Consider the following 15,539-nt stretch of genomic DNA (forward strand, 5'->3'; position numbering starts at 1 on the left):
GCTTCATAATGTCTGTGTCCAGCTTGAATGAGGCAACGTAGGGAAACTTGTCTAAGTAGTGGTTTATTGTCTCAACAGATTATCAGTTTTTCAGGGCAGATTGGCCTTCAGACAAATGCAGCAGGACTTTTGGGACGCCTTCATATGTCCTGTTTGTCTTCTACCCAGAGCAGGGCATCCGGTAAGATGCTTTATTATTGCTGCTTAAAGAACATACAGAAGTAGCACCTAGCTAAAAAGGCAGCAAGGGACACATTAGACAATACAGGCTAGGCATTGCAGCCATATTAAATGACATGACAGCCTTTGAATCGGAGACCTCATGGTCCTGTGTGCCAGAGCTAAAGGTTGGAACAGGAAGCAGGAATCAGTGTTCTAAATAGGATCCCCCCCGTCTGCTTTTACTTGCAGTATCAAAGTAAGGTTCTAAGTTGTTCTGGTCAAACTTGTATATTGCTTCTGTCTTTATTCTTTTATAGAATAAATTGTAAAGAAGGTTTACACTGCATATGGCACATGTGTTTGACATCTACATTATCCGTTCCATGCCCTGAGAAGCAATTACTCTACTCTGTTTTAGCACTTCCCACTGTATAAAAAAGCCAACTCTCAAAAACTGGTCCGTAACAAGAGCAAGCTGACTTTGCAAAAGTATTTTTATAGAAGAGATGTTCTCTGGTTAACTGAAGTAAAAAACTGCTGTTTTGTAGCTACTTTCAGTGTAGCAGTTAGCACAGAAATTCATATTCTGTCGATACATCATTACTTTCTGGTGGTGTTTCAACATCCATTGGTAAAATAAAGGCAGGATTACACCACTGATGAAATACCAGTAATAGGAGGGAACTAATGAAGTGGAAGCTGTTCACTTCAGTGTGAACCAAGTTGGGAACCAATAATATGAAGTGTAGGTAAACTTCCTCATCACAGAAAAAAGATTCTTGGAGTTTCTACTGTTGTATAATCTTGGCACATGTGTTTGAGGTTAGATAGATATGGAACGTCTCTGTTTTGTTACACTTTACTAAGCTTTTGAAGCTCTGCCTTTTAAAGCCTGACTCGCAGTGGCTGATAGATTTTAAGGAAGTTCTTATCCCTGGCCTTTCAGTTGGTCAATGACTTTGTTTTTTCAGACAGGGCACCTCTCACCAACACAAATGTTTAGCTTGCCTTAAAAGTGGAAAGAACAATGCATCTATCAATAATCTTGTAGTCTAAATGTTGCAAGTCACCTACAGAATTAGTTAGCTCAAACATAGCTCAGTTTGGCATTTGCATTTACATGGGAGCTGGAGGTTATAAATTCTGCTGACATGTTTTAGTATATAAACAGTCTTTTCATCTTCACAGTTCCTCCAGATTTTAGCTACTTGCCTGAAAACAGCTTTATCAGGGCAGCCATTGACTTTGCCATTGAAAGTGGAAAGAAAGGTAAGAAGGGATGAAAGTACAGTATCCCTCTGGGAAATTTGTTATGACTATAAAAGGTGACCCTAATAACCCCCTTCTATTTGCTAAGAGAACTTTTCTAAATACTAATTAGAACTTCACTAACGTGGTATATTTAACCTCTGAACAAAAAATCAAATAACACTCAAAAAGATAAGGTAGAATTGTTGTCGTGGTTTCAGCAGGGATAGAGTAATTTCCTTCCTAGTAGCTGGTACAGTGCTGTGTTTTGGATTTAGGGTGAGAACAATGTTGATAACACACCGATGTTTTAGTTGTTGCTAGGTAGTGCTTACACTAGCCAAGGACTTTTCAGCTTCCCATGCTCTACCGACTGAGAAGGCTGGAGGTGCACAAGAAGCTGGGAGGGGGCACAGCCAGGACAACTGACCCAAACTGGCCAAAGGGACATTCCATACCATGTGACGTCATGCTCAGTATATAAAGCTGGGGGAAGAAGAAGGAAGGGGGGCACGTTCGGAGTGATGGTGTTTGTCTTCCCAAGTAACCATTACGCGTGATGGAGCCCTGCTTTCCTGGAGATGGCTGAACACCTGCCTGCCCATGGGAAGCAGTGAATGAATTCCTTGTTTTGCTTCGCTTGCGCATATGGGTTTTGCTTTACCTATTAAACTGTCTTTATCTCAACCCACGAGTTTTCTCACTTTTACCCTTATGATTCTCTCCCCCATCCCACTGGGGGGGAGGGGGTGAGCGGCTGTGTGGGGCTTAGTTGCCAGCTGAGGTTAAACCACAACAATTGTGTAGTTAGGGCTTTAGTTGTCTCCACTGAAATTTTTACGACTTCTTAAACCCTTTCCCTTTCTGCTTCCTCTGTGTCTGTGAGATGAAGTATCTTCCCTGTGGGAATGACAGTCAAATCACTTTAAGTGTTAGCCTGTATCCTCAGGAATACTCCATCATCAGGCAAACTTTATGCTGCCCTTTATTTCAGTGATCCTAGGTTAAGATTCTCCATAACAGAGTTGTATTCAAATGGGGTACTGCTATGTGTGATAAATGCAAAGGAACCTGAAGAAAGTATGCAATTATGTGAGGAGTGCTAGTAAAAGAGAGATGTCTTGGAGTACAGTCTTAAGGGAGATAAAGCAGAGGAGATTATTCCTGTGTGGAGCTAAGCGAGCTCACTGTTGTCCTATGAAGCAAGCTTTGCTTTCAATGGAGGTAAAAATTGCTCATGCCTTGCCTCCAGGAGGACTTTCACTGAGTTAGCTCCCTGTGTTTAAGTAACACAGTATGTGGCAAAGGTTAGCACCTGTCTGACAATTTTGTGGCCTGCACCTGCAGGATGGGGAAGGAGAGCAGTGTCTGAAAACTTTGCTGTTCTTCTACTAACAAATGCAAAAATACTACTCTACTAGATGAGGAATATCTGTAATTAACTCATAAATTGGTTCAAGGAGAAGGAACCAGAAAGTTTCTATTTATCCGTAACAAAAAGCCTTTTTTGATAGGACATTAATATTAAAAATACAACTGTTGATTACAAACAAGGGACAGCTAATTCTCAGATGCAAAAAGAAATAACAGTAATTTTATACTTCTTCACTACAGATTGGTATTCAGTGCAGTGTTCACATTGTTATCCTGAGCTGTTTAGCCAAATGTGTGTGTGTAAAATTCAGACTGTGATTAAATCTTCTGCCGTAGGCCCTGAATCTGTCCCAGTTGAGCTGATGAAAGTCGCATTGGCACCCATTGCATTAGTTGGAGAAAGCCATCAGTATCCACCTGTAAATTGGGCATCCATTCTTTCTCCTTTGATGAGGCTAAACTTTGGTAAGATTAATAGTTTTCTATTAAGTCTTTTGTACTTGCCACAAGACTTCTTTACTAACACAGCTTTCACAGACTTCAGGGCCCACTTCAGGGCTTGAAGTTATTGCAAGGATTGAAGTCTTTACTATGCTTTCAAGAAGACCAACTTTTTAATGTTTGCAAGCATGTATTTGTGATCACCGTGTAGACACAGTTTAACTCAAGAAAAGACTAGAGAAGATTAGTGCTGAGAAGTCTGGAGCAGTGTTGGAAGTTCCCTAAAACACTGGTGAAATTGGACCAAATTTTTCATTTGAACTATTTACAGTAAGAAGAGCCCCTCATGAAACTCAACTAATTGTATCTTATTTTCAGCCTCATCAGAGGCTGCAGGCAGCTTTATCACAAGTTTGAACTGCTCTGTAGTTCATTTAGCTATTGCTAGTCTGAAATATACTTTCTACTATAAATTACACTGCGTGACAGAGGAAGGCGTATCCTTTTTTCCATCATGATCCTGATTTTGTCAGTGCTTCTAAGAGCATTTTTTCCTCCATGCTGGAGAGTAGCTTTGATTGTGAAGTATTGTGTTGGACAGCTTGTATAATATTTTTCTACTCAGGATATCTGTCAGTGCCTGTTTTGATTGATATAAGTGTCTGAGTTTCAAACTCATTTCCTTAAACAAACAAACAAAAAAAACCCAACAAACTCCTGTGCAAAGTTCCGTATTCCCTTGTTTGATTCCACTGAGTTTTGTTTCTCCTGATTTATGTAACTGTTATTACTGGCCTTGCAGATTCTTTTACAACTGCAGTTGGCTACACATTAAACGTTTTTGCTTATGCTTGAGCTGCAACTTCTGTTTTACTTGGTATTCTTGAAATCGATTGTAAAGTCTTTTTTAAGAATAAGTGAAAGAATTTCCTATACTGAGATATGCAGTCCATGTTGATGCAAATTTGTGTGCAACCTTATGAATAGCTGAAACTTGTTAAATATATAGGGGATTTTTTTATTCCTGTTTTTCTCTTAGGAGTCTTACTTTTGTAAATCAGGGGAATTCCAGAGGAAACAGTACATCGGTTTTGTGGCTATGTTTTTATTGACTTCAGACAGCATCATAATCTGCATTTTTATCCATCATTTCTCTTGACTGTCCCTCTGTAGTGTTGTGGAAGTTGCACACTATTCTCTAGATTATATATACCTGCAGAAATAGATCTTGCTGTGTGCTCATGAGCAATATTCAAGTTGTACTAGAAAGTATAACGCAGAACAGTTGTATTACAACCTAACAGTCCACCTAGAAATGTGGCACTCTAACACACTTTTTCTGGAACAGCTATATCATGAATATTTTTGCAGAAGTTAGACTATATGCTCGATTATCTCGGATTCTCTAGGTCACTGTTATTCATGTCTGAGAATTCATTACTATTTCACCCTTTCCGAGTTCTGCAAATGACTTAACTTCTTGTATAAGGTATTTTATTTCAAAGAGCCTGATAGTAGACTCTTAAATCTTCGCTTTGTTCATGCACTAATGTTAGTGAACTTTTTAAAAGTCATGCTGTATAGATTGCCGCTTTCATTACTGAAAGAACATTTTAATTTGCAAAGCACCTATTTAAGTTTTATGCTGACACTTAACAGTAATGTATCTTCTATCTAACGGGTCAAATGCGAGTATAATACTTAAATTGTTTCTCCTTACGTTGCTGTAGCAATCATGAACTATGTGGAAGCCATGCCATTGCTCAAAGTACCTCTTCAACATATTTATGACTAATTATTCTATTAAGAAACTGGCTGTACCAGTCATTAAGGGAACTTTAAAGAGAAACCAATAAGGATTCCATAACCATCAAAACTTCTATGCACAGTAAGGCCTTCCCATGTGTTAATCTGGAGAATGCTGCAACCAAGCACCCACAGCAGTAAGAGTGACTAACCTCTGTTCTGTGACATATTATATGAACATGGGGTACATTGAAGAGTAGAAACATGTGAACAAATGCTTATTACGCCTACATTTAACAGGAAGGAATACTGACTCATTTCTCCTTCTGTAGATTAAATCTCCCCTTTATTTGGCAAGGAGTTTTTTAATTCTTACTCTTACCATTCCCACATTTTTATTGTTGACTGAATTGAAATAAACTTGGACAAATCCTGAGATTTCTTGCTGAAAGTGCATGAATGGGAAGAGGAGACTTCTAACATGTATGTGTTAAAAGCTTTAAGCAGCATCTCTAGACAAGCAAATTTTAATGTAGTGCTCTAGTAGAACAATAATCGTCCTTTATTTTATGAGTTGAGAACAAATTTAAAGTAAAAATAATTTCTTCATAACTTCTGTTTGTTTTCTTCTGCTTTAGGTGATGAGGTAAAACATCTCTGCCTTCAGCTGGCTGTGACACAGGCCCAGTCATCTCAAAATGCAGCAATGCTTTTGGGGATGTGGGTGGCACCTCCCCTTGTCTACAGTATCAGTGTATGTATGTCAGAAAATTTGTGGCACCTCAGCACTTCTTTCCTGTAAGATTCCTCAGTGATGATGTTTAGGCTGTCTCACCAGAAAAGGATGACTGGGTTCAGAATTCTGCAGAAATACTGTTTAGCAAATATTTATAGTGAGAGAAGGGCTATTCTGGGGGCTTGAAATTCAAGGCAGACTTAAGATCTGCTACATTGGTTTTACTTAAATTGCTTAAGACCTTTTTCCTCTCTCTCATTTCATGCTATAGCTCTGATAACCTAGAGATGTGAGAAGGCATGGTATGTAGGGAGAAAAAGTATCTTTTACTATACCAGCTGATAGTCTTAGAAAAAAGTCCCACGTATCTGTCCAAAAGCTTGCATGCTTCTTCCAGCAATGTCTCTTGATCTAGTAAAACATTTTACTTCTTACAAACCTTGCATTAATTCTGTAGATAGTCAACAGACTAACCTATATATAATAAAATTTGGGCTTATCCTCACTACAGTGCAGTTCTTCTTACAAAGGTACAACATGGACTCCATGATACAGTGTGTAAAACTCCCTGAATCCCACAGTGCACTTGACTGTGCAGTTCTGTCAGTTTATACAAGTTGAGGATTAGGTTCATGACAATTCTCAGAAAATCCATTGTGGATTTCTGTGACCTTTTCCAGTTCTTCAAGGGGTATTTTTGTCTTGTAATTTTTAATTCATTAGTCTATACAGATATTTAAACACTTCGCAATTTTAAGATACATAATTGGTAAGGTACCAAAAAAAGAAAGATTTTATTTCTGAGCACCAGTTTCTCACTGCAGTGGGGATTTGAGGTCACAAAATGATCTCAGCCATAGAGTATGTAAGCTTTGGATTCCTTCAGGGTCATTATTCATTCTTCCTCACTAGCTAGCAAAATTAATGGTGCTAGGAGTACCATACTTGTGCCCTTGGCTGTCTAGTCAGTCTGTATGCTTCATGTAGAAATGCAGTGGGCACCATATAGGGAAATCACAATTGTCCTGCCAGTGCAGAGACATGGTATCTACAGTTCATTGAAAGAAATTTTGTCAACTTTTAAGGAAAATAGAATATTGACATGTTTGAACTCTTTAATTCAAGCAATTCATCAGAAGAGGGAAGAAGAATTGAGAAGTATTTATGACTTTGAGTGCTTTTTTAAGTGGTGTTTGAGCCACTTCTTTATAATTTCATCTTTTCTGACAATAGTTGAAGGTTGGTGAAGAGCTAGAATCTGAAACTAAGCAAAAGGTTTTGTTTTTCAGATGAAAACCCAGAAATACCTTTTCACGTCCCTGCCCCTGTGGATGAAACATGTTGCAGAAGACAAACTGCAGTCCTTTACAGAAGTGTTTCTGATACAACAATTTGAAGTGAAGAACCGCACAAAAAACCCAGAAATCTGCCAGTGTGTTCTACAGGGGCTTATGCAGGCAATGAAACTTCCAAACGTGGCCCAGTACTGCTGGAGCTTTCTGTGCCAGGCTGTGGAGAAAGTATTTGAGCTTCTACCAAATGAGGTTCAGGTAAGGAATAAGTGTGAGGTGTATCAATACTGTAACTGGATATTTTTACTGATGGGAAGTCCCATCTTTTTGCACTGACCCATCAGATTTGAAACATGAAGTAGATGTAAAATATTTAGCGATAGTAGTTAAGATGCCTGCATAATTTCAATTTAAGTTACTTTTAGATATTCTTTAGAGTATGACTAATTTGTGAAACCAATTTAATGTATACTTTTCCCACATAAATGATTTGGTAATGGAAAAATACAGTATTGGTACTGAAATAAATGTTATTGAAACAGAAGCAGAGAAAAATCAGAAGGTTGTTTTTTTTCCCCGCAGAGGATTCAGCTTCTCAGTGATTTAAAGAAACTAGGTAGCTACAGAAAATATCTCCAAGGAAGGGCACTTCTCCATTAAAAAAACCCAACAAACTCTCTGAAAGTTTTCAGATACCATTATTCCTTAATTATTAAGTACATTGAAGTTCCCAGCAAAGACTTTCTAAAATAGAATAAATAAAACAAGGCTAGAGACTATATTAAATAGTCATCATGATCATAACAAATCATCATCATGATCATAACAAAGTTCTTGGACTCACCAATTTTAATGATGAAGAAACCTGGAAGTATACATCTAAACATGCATTTACTTTTCTATTTCCAGAGAGGGGAACTGGAGGTGTATATCGATGTAGCAAAATGCATCTCAGAAATGGCTGATTCAGAGATTGATCGCATTGTCCAGATCTCTAAGGTAATGATGTTTTACTCCTGGTCTTTTATCACCAAATCATGTGAAACAAGCATGCCTTACCATTTTTCTTGTCACCGGAGTGTTTTAGCTCATTGGGAGCATTGATTTTGATTATTTTATCTGCCATGCAAGTAAGAGTGTTCTGGCTCTAATTTTCAGGCAGCAGAGAAAAGCAAAAGTGATAAGAGCCTGTACCCAAAACTTTCTCAAGGCAACTGAAACACTACTGATTTCACCTGGGAGCTTTGAACTGGAGAGTCTAAGTAACTTGGTCGAGTTCAGGCAGGGCTCTGTTAGCAGAACAGGAATGGTGTTAGATCTTCTGAATCGCAGACCAATGATGCAAACAGCAGACCATAGTCCTCTTTGGTTAACACAACTACCTACTTGAAACGGACTGTAAATGCATCTCAGTGACTAGCTGTGCTTGAGCAGGTGGATCCTTGCTTCTGTTAAAAATGTGAAATACTTTGACTGAACAACCTCTCATTCTTGACTTAATGTCAATATTTGCATTCATACTCAGAATGTTTCCTGGTGCACAAGATGGCTAAGGGTGACAATGGAATAGAAAAGCTTTCGGCTTCTAGGTCACCAGTGGATTCAATTAGCAGTGGAATTCTTAGCAGCTGAAACGCTAAGGAAGTGACATGTGTGGAAGGACTTGATGGTTTCAGATCAGATTGTTATAAACAAACATTCATGACATAAAACCATGTTGTTCTGTTTACTGGCAGATTCACTAGAGAATCAAGCATTTAAATAGGCTAGGGAAGCTGAACTGTCATTTCCTTGTATCTTTGAGTTCTTACTTCCACACTGGAAAACGCCATTTAAGAAAACCTTTTTTGTCACTGCAGTGAATCTGTCTTGCAAGAATACTTGAGTCTCCAAAACTGTCAAGCTGGCCCATTTCAATTTAAAGGGAAAATGTAAAATTTACAGCAGTATGAAAACAGTCAAACTGTACTGATCTGCAGTTTGCTGGACTATTTAGATAGTCCATATTTAGAAGCATGTAAAATTAAAGTAATATTTATAGTCTTCTGTTTAATAATTTGTCTTGCAGAAAAATGAGCCTGCTAGATAATCAAAGAATTTCTTCCCTTTTTTTTTTTTACAAAAGAGGAATGCAGCATCTACTGTTCCCGCAAGAAAGTTATGTTTTAATTTAATGTTTTTTAATTGCATTTGCAGAACAATATAGAGAAGGCCACATTCACGAAAGTATATTTAATTTCTCAAGGCAGACTGCCTCTGATGAACTTCAGTGCTGTGATTGATACTGTGGCAGGATATCACCAGAAAGAAAATATTTTATGGATGCTCTTGCATAGTTTCTATCATGCTCGTATTGTGAGCCATGAAAACACAGGTAAGGTCAGGCTTAAAGAATCAACAACAAAATCAACAGATATTGATGGACCTACACTGATTCTTCCAAAATGATTTTAAGATAGTTTAACCCAAGTGTTTCCAAATTTCTCCATATTAGAAACTACTCAATCTTCATATTTTTTCTGCTCTTCAAATACTTGTATCAAACATTGCTTTTATGTTTTTCTTCAATCCTTTATGTTTCTGTGGATCAGCTGCAAGTAATTTATCTCAGCCAGGTGGTTTGCAGACCAGGGTTTTGACTAGATCCGTGTCTCCAGTCTTTTTAGACTTTCAGTGTAAGGTAGTGTTAGAAATGTTACATAGCACATCAGAGACCAATTATAGTGCAACTCTACTAACCCTCAGATCTAATATCTGACTTACCGGTGTGTGACACAGTAGGTGGGGGCATGTTCCCATGAGACTGGTTGAACCAAGGAGATAGCTTGCTTTTCTGAACTCCTTGCACTGAGTTAACACAGGAAACAAATTGCCCTTCCGCCTCTTCATAACCATACCAGATAGTTATCTGGTGGGTTAATGAGTTGAGCAGGCTCAGTTAAGGGTCTGTTAGAGCACTGGAGCTTATGCAAGAGGCATAGCAGAATCACACAGGAGGATGAAGGAAGAAGAAACAACATCAGAGGGGTGCAAGAATGAGGTCTCTTCATTTTCATGGCAGAAGGATCTTTGGCTGCCTGTGTTCACAGAACAACTTCAAAGCATTATGTTGCTAGATGCCTTAGCTGCCAGCTGTGGCTGAAGAACTTCAAACAGTAGTGAGTTTTGAATGAGTGAGGTGAGGCTTTTTTGGGTAAAAGAGGAGGCAACATGAAAGAGGGCCCATGTAAAGAGTACAAGGAAATGGTAGTGTATGAAGTGACATGGTCTTGAAGGTGAAGATGGTTATTAGTTTGTAGGAGGTAGAATGGATTTTGGACAGCAGAATCTGAATCAGCCCTGGGTTGAGGGCTGATTTTATTTGCATGCCTTGACTATATTTCACTGATCCTCTCTGCACTGTAGGAGGATTTTTGCAGCACTTCCCACATTATTGCCCAATGTACAGTGACATCAGTCCTAGACTGAGATGGATACTGGGGCAAAAACTTCAGGGAGGCTTTAGGATTCTGTAGCGGTCATATATGCAGGCTGGGTTAGTGGGACCTGCAGGCTCGCATTATGTGAAATAATCCTCACTCAGCAGTCCTTTTTCTGTGTGTTCAGTGTGTTGCCTGCATTATAAGCAAAGTTTTTGTACCGTTTAAGTGCCCATATGCCTTCTGTCAGTGGCAACCATGAATCAAATGTGATAGTGGTATTGGTGATCATTGGTTTTCCATAGTCAGTGCTTCATTGCTATAGTGATTCCCTATGCTTGCTTTTTAATGAAAAATGGGGCATTCTAATGTTTTTTGAGAGTCAGTGTTCTTGTTCTTTTAGGAGTGCTGAAAAGAATGGACTGGCTACTAGACCTGATGGGCTACATCAGAAATCTAGCATACAAGTCAACACCTTTACAAAATGTCAATCTTAAAGAGGTACATGCTGTGAGAATAATTTGCAGCTTTCAGGAAAAAAAGGAGGTTTTGATGTATTTCACATTCTTCCTCAGCAATAAGTATTATTCCCCGTGCTTTTATATTTTAGAAGATTGTCATCTTACCTCGATAGAGAAATTATTCTCAATTTTTGTGAATGTATGTGTATTTAAAACTCTTACTTTAAAATAACCGTGACATTTAAATTATGATAGAAGCTAAAGGCAACTAAAGGAAATCATTGCTTCAAATTTACTGTATTTAGAACAATTAAAGGAAAAATTTTAATTCACCAGTAGAACTGTCTAAGCAGGTCAAAACTGTGCAGCTGCTGTTTCTAAGAGGGCTTGGATAGTTTTAGGGAGCTAATATTATTCATTGTTACATCTGTTCAGCTGTTTAAGTCTTCTGGTTGAGGACATAAAATAAGCTGCTGCTTAGATCAGAAAGGCATTTGTTACATTGCTGCAGTATTTCTCAACCATTTGTAGCATCACAAGAGTGACCATCTCTAATTTTCTTCAACACGTAGGTTGCTGTAAAGCAGTTATTTCCCCATTTTAAATGAAATGTGGATCAGCCTTAATCTAAAGGATGATTTTAGAAGAGTCTGGTTTTGCTTTTCTTTGTGCAGACATTTTAGTTTGATTGGAGTTTAGAAAAAGACTTAACGCTGCTTCAAAGCGTAAGAGAATATTAAGAACTTTCTAGTTCTTGCATTTTGAATGTTAGCTGAATTTTCAGATTACTGTTTTGAAGAGCAACCCACCATCTGGATTTTTGGTTTGGGGGGCTTTTTAATTGTGTGGGTTTTTTTCCTCCCCTTCTGTATTACTCATTTAATAAAGTGCATTTTTGCTTTTCCTGTTTAGTGCATAGATTTTCTCCTGTGGCTGTTTGCAGCTTCTGTGGTGGCCTGGGCTGACCATGGTGCACCATTACTGCTTGGCCTCAGTGCTAACTGGTCACCGTGGAAGCACCAAACGATATTACCGGAATTATCTGAGGATCACGTTGGCAAGCACCCCACTGACAAGCTTGCTGTGCAAGAGACTCTCACTCTCCTTCCAAGCAGCATTTCCCTGTTGCTAGCTAAAGAGCCTTGGAAAGAACAAACACAGAAGGTAAAATTGCATGCAGTGGTAAACATTTTCCAGGAGTCAGAAAGCACCCCATTTTTAGTAGTCAGCTCAAGTCTTGGCTAGAGCAGTTATTTCCTCTGTATCTATTGCATCTGATTTGTGATCTTGTTTTTCTTTATTATCAATCAGATATGACTTGTCTCAAAAGATTGAATGTAGTTTCTCAAGTAAAATGTGAGAGTTGCAAAGAACAAAAAACATTCCAGTGTTGGGAGTCAAAATCTTAAGAGGGTACAGCTGGGAGAGGAGAGTTGGCAGCTGCTGGGAGCAAGTCAGTCTTTTAAACACTGAAAGACAGATCTTCTGCAGTTGGACATCACCACAGTGGCAATTTAAGGCCATCAAAGATATCTGTGCAGTTTGTAGTGTGTGTCATTTATTTTCAAGTATAAGTTGAAAATAAGCATGGAAAATTGTGCCTAACTGGGCAAGCCTACTGTAGATTGCTTGTGGTTGAGATATGTGGAAATACTGTTATAAACCTATAGATTAATAGTTAGCTGTTTTGTGCAAACCAGAATCCGTTAAGGACTGGCTCCTGTACACTCCTGTGCTCAGAGTTACTACTGAAGTCAGAATTGAGAATGTGGGAGGAATGCAGGAGTGGGCTGTTAATATGCAAGTGCCTAATTAGGTTTTAGGGAAGAATTTGAGACTATGCCCTGAAAATGATCCTGGTAAGTTTGAAATATCACATTGTCCTCCAGGCACCCTGCACTGCCAGAAAAACAATGAAAAATGAGAGAGGTCAAAAGAGGGACAAAGGCAGTAAGAGTTCTGAAGGATTTGCAGTAAAACATTTGGACAGGAGACTGATAAGAAAGGATCGTATTAATAGGTAAAGGGCATGAACAGGCAAGACAGAGGGGAAACTATTTACTCTGCCTTCTTCGTTACAAGGAATTATTGCTGAGGTAATGAGAAGGAACAAAGGGAGTTTCAGATCCAGCTGTGGGAGAAATTGCACTGACAGTGAGAGGTACTCTGGGGCGTTTGGATAGTTTGGGCAGAAGCTTGATTGGCCACTGATTAGGTAACTGAGTTTAGCAGCAATCAGATGCCTATCAAACTGAAAAGAATTTGTGGTGGTTTGATGCAGAGGCTCTCGATTCAGATTTTCCTTTATATTTCAATCTTTAGTTTATTGACTGGCTGATCAATATGATGGAAAGTCCTAAGGAAGCATTATCAAAATCTTCCATGGACCTGCTGAAAGGTAGGATATTTTTAGTTGGGTCCTTATTTTTCCATAACTATCAGTACAGATAAAAATCCAGTTGTTAAAAGGAGTGAGATGAATCTATATTATTAGCACATGTAGAAGAGATATATTTTGTCTTTAAGGAAACCTTCACAGGTAGGTTAACATACCTGTCTGTAACACCTTCTTACATTTGCTGTCTCATCTGCTGACTCTTACGATGTACCACTGAAGATCCAAAGGACCTAAAAGTACGTCTGGTCCTGCAAGTGTATTTCAGTGGTAGATCTCTCAATTGTTTTTGAAGTTACCCTTAAAAATAAAACACAACATACTATTTGGAAACCCTCCAGTACTAGAAGTCACATAAAAATTTATTCAGGTGCAACTGAAGACTGAACTGTGGGGAAGGGATAGGAGACAGGCAATGACAGCCTAGTGGAGTGGTCTGACAAGAAAGGATAGAAGAATGAGGGTTGCTGAAAACATGTATGAAAAGAAAGATGGGAAGTATGTGACATTTTGAATTACAGGAATGGCCTGTGGCCCTAGCATGCACCCCATTGCTCACCTGGAGATGCAGGATTGTGAGTACAATCTATGCAAGTCACTTTAAGAGGACACCACAAATACCCTCAAGTGAAGTGAGTGTGCTTGTGCTTCTTCCCATTAACACAAGACACCTCCTTTGAATCACCTGATTCGTTGGACCTAAATATGGCTTCTTGAAATCTGGTTATAAGTTCTTTGCATTACTAGGATAATTAGCCTTGTTTTGAGGGTCTGCAATTTTTAGTCGCTCTCTGATAAATTTCAAAATTCCCCTGTTGTGTCTGCTAATCTCCGCCAGACACAATGCTAGGGGTTGTTGGAGAATCTCTGTGCATCACAGGAATCTGATATACACAGTACATTCTCAGTATGCCCTGACTGAGTTGAGTCATTGTTTCCCTTGAGCTTTGCATTGTTTTTTTTGCTTTTAAGTACTAGAACATGAAACTCCCTTCTGGATGACTAGAATGTGACTGGTTTGGTTACTGGATTTTTGCCTAAACACATGATCCTTTCAAATTGAATTGAGGTATCAGTGAATTGCATTTCCAATCAGTGAATCGCACAGTGGACCTAAGACATTGTACTTTGTGCTTCTGTCCTTCCCAGTACCTGCTGTCTCCCCTCTTGCATCACTGCTCATTGAATTCAAACTTTCTGCAGTGTTGGTTGATCTATGTGCTGTGTCAAAGTGATGGTCTAATTAGCAGATGATGTGATGTGATTTCAGTAGGAGACATGCCATAAAGCAGATGAAAGGCCTAGTACAACATCATATTTCAGAGGGCTGTAGAGACTACTGTATCTTATGAACAGCGGAAGTAACATCAGAAACTATCAGGCTAGGAAGTGAAAAAGTCATGAAAAGAGTCAGTAAAAGGAGAACTGAACCTATACCTGTGTTAGTAAAATGACTAGGGAGAATACTCTCACATCCTTTTCAGTCTGGACTGCACAAATTAATGTCACTTGTCCTTGTCTTCACAGTTACACTTCTGGCCTTGAGATCTCTTGCAGAGTTCAAGAAGAAAGCAGTGTGGACTAAAGCTTATGGGTGGTAGCTGCATGCCGTATCTTATCCAATGAAGAAAACTGTTCATACTTGAAAGCATAATATTACTATTCAGGCATCAAGACGACCAATTTCAAAGAGGTTTCCTATCAGAAGGTTTTGGACTTTTTTTCCTGTCCTTTTACCTCCTCCCAAAGACTTATAAGATGAAAAACAGAATTTTGTTTTCCACTGTTGGGGTGTTCTTTTACAAACTACCTAGCATGGTTTGAGCTGCGCTGAATCTAAATGAGAAATACACATTCAGTTGTTTCAATTGAATTGTTTTAGTGACACCTGGGAGCCTCGAAAGCTGGAGTGGAATATTCCTTTAACTCATGGAAGCTTGGTAGGAATGAATAGAAGAAAAAAAAACTTGTAAAATTTGTTTGGATGCAGCCTATTTACTAAAGTATGGTTTAATGTAACAGACTTCTGAATGAGCATTATTTTTTAACTGATAACCCTTTTTTAGTAATAAGACGATGCTCTTGCGCAGTAGTGACAACACATTGAAGGTATGTAGTGCGAGCAGGGTTTCTGAAAGGGGTGGTATGCTTGTCAGTTTTGCAATGGCTTTATCATGGAAGTAAGTCAGTGATCCCCCAGCTCCAGGAGGTTGCCGTTTTCTTTCCACTTACAACTGTTCTTGTCTCCTTTACCCTCCTTTGCAC

General features: G+C 38.8%; 1 protein-coding gene across 1 annotated transcript in view; it reads left to right on the forward strand.

The window, feature by feature from the left end:
• The window catches only part of FOCAD (focadhesin), a 120,315-nt gene extending 105,025 nt beyond the window's left edge, over window positions 1–15,290 (forward strand). Inside the window, exons 34-44 of the mRNA XM_009328075.1 lie at window positions 79–181; window positions 1,351–1,431; window positions 3,121–3,249; window positions 5,610–5,725; window positions 6,997–7,257; window positions 7,909–7,998; window positions 9,196–9,373; window positions 10,822–10,919; window positions 11,792–12,043; window positions 13,202–13,277; window positions 14,802–15,290. Of these exons, the coding sequence (XP_009326350.1) occupies window positions 79–181; window positions 1,351–1,431; window positions 3,121–3,249; window positions 5,610–5,725; window positions 6,997–7,257; window positions 7,909–7,998; window positions 9,196–9,373; window positions 10,822–10,919; window positions 11,792–12,043; window positions 13,202–13,277; window positions 14,802–14,875 (1,458 nt within the window). The 3' untranslated portion in view covers window positions 14,876–15,290. The remainder of the gene's footprint in view (window positions 1–78; window positions 182–1,350; window positions 1,432–3,120; window positions 3,250–5,609; window positions 5,726–6,996; window positions 7,258–7,908; window positions 7,999–9,195; window positions 9,374–10,821; window positions 10,920–11,791; window positions 12,044–13,201; window positions 13,278–14,801) is intronic.
• Window positions 15,291–15,539: the final 249 nt, after the last annotated feature.

The sequence above is a fragment of the Pygoscelis adeliae genome, unplaced genomic scaffold, assembly GCF_000699105.1.
Source record: "Pygoscelis adeliae isolate BGI_AS28 unplaced genomic scaffold, ASM69910v1 Scaffold45, whole genome shotgun sequence".
In the NCBI taxonomy this organism is placed as follows: domain Eukaryota; kingdom Metazoa; phylum Chordata; class Aves; order Sphenisciformes; family Spheniscidae; genus Pygoscelis; species Pygoscelis adeliae.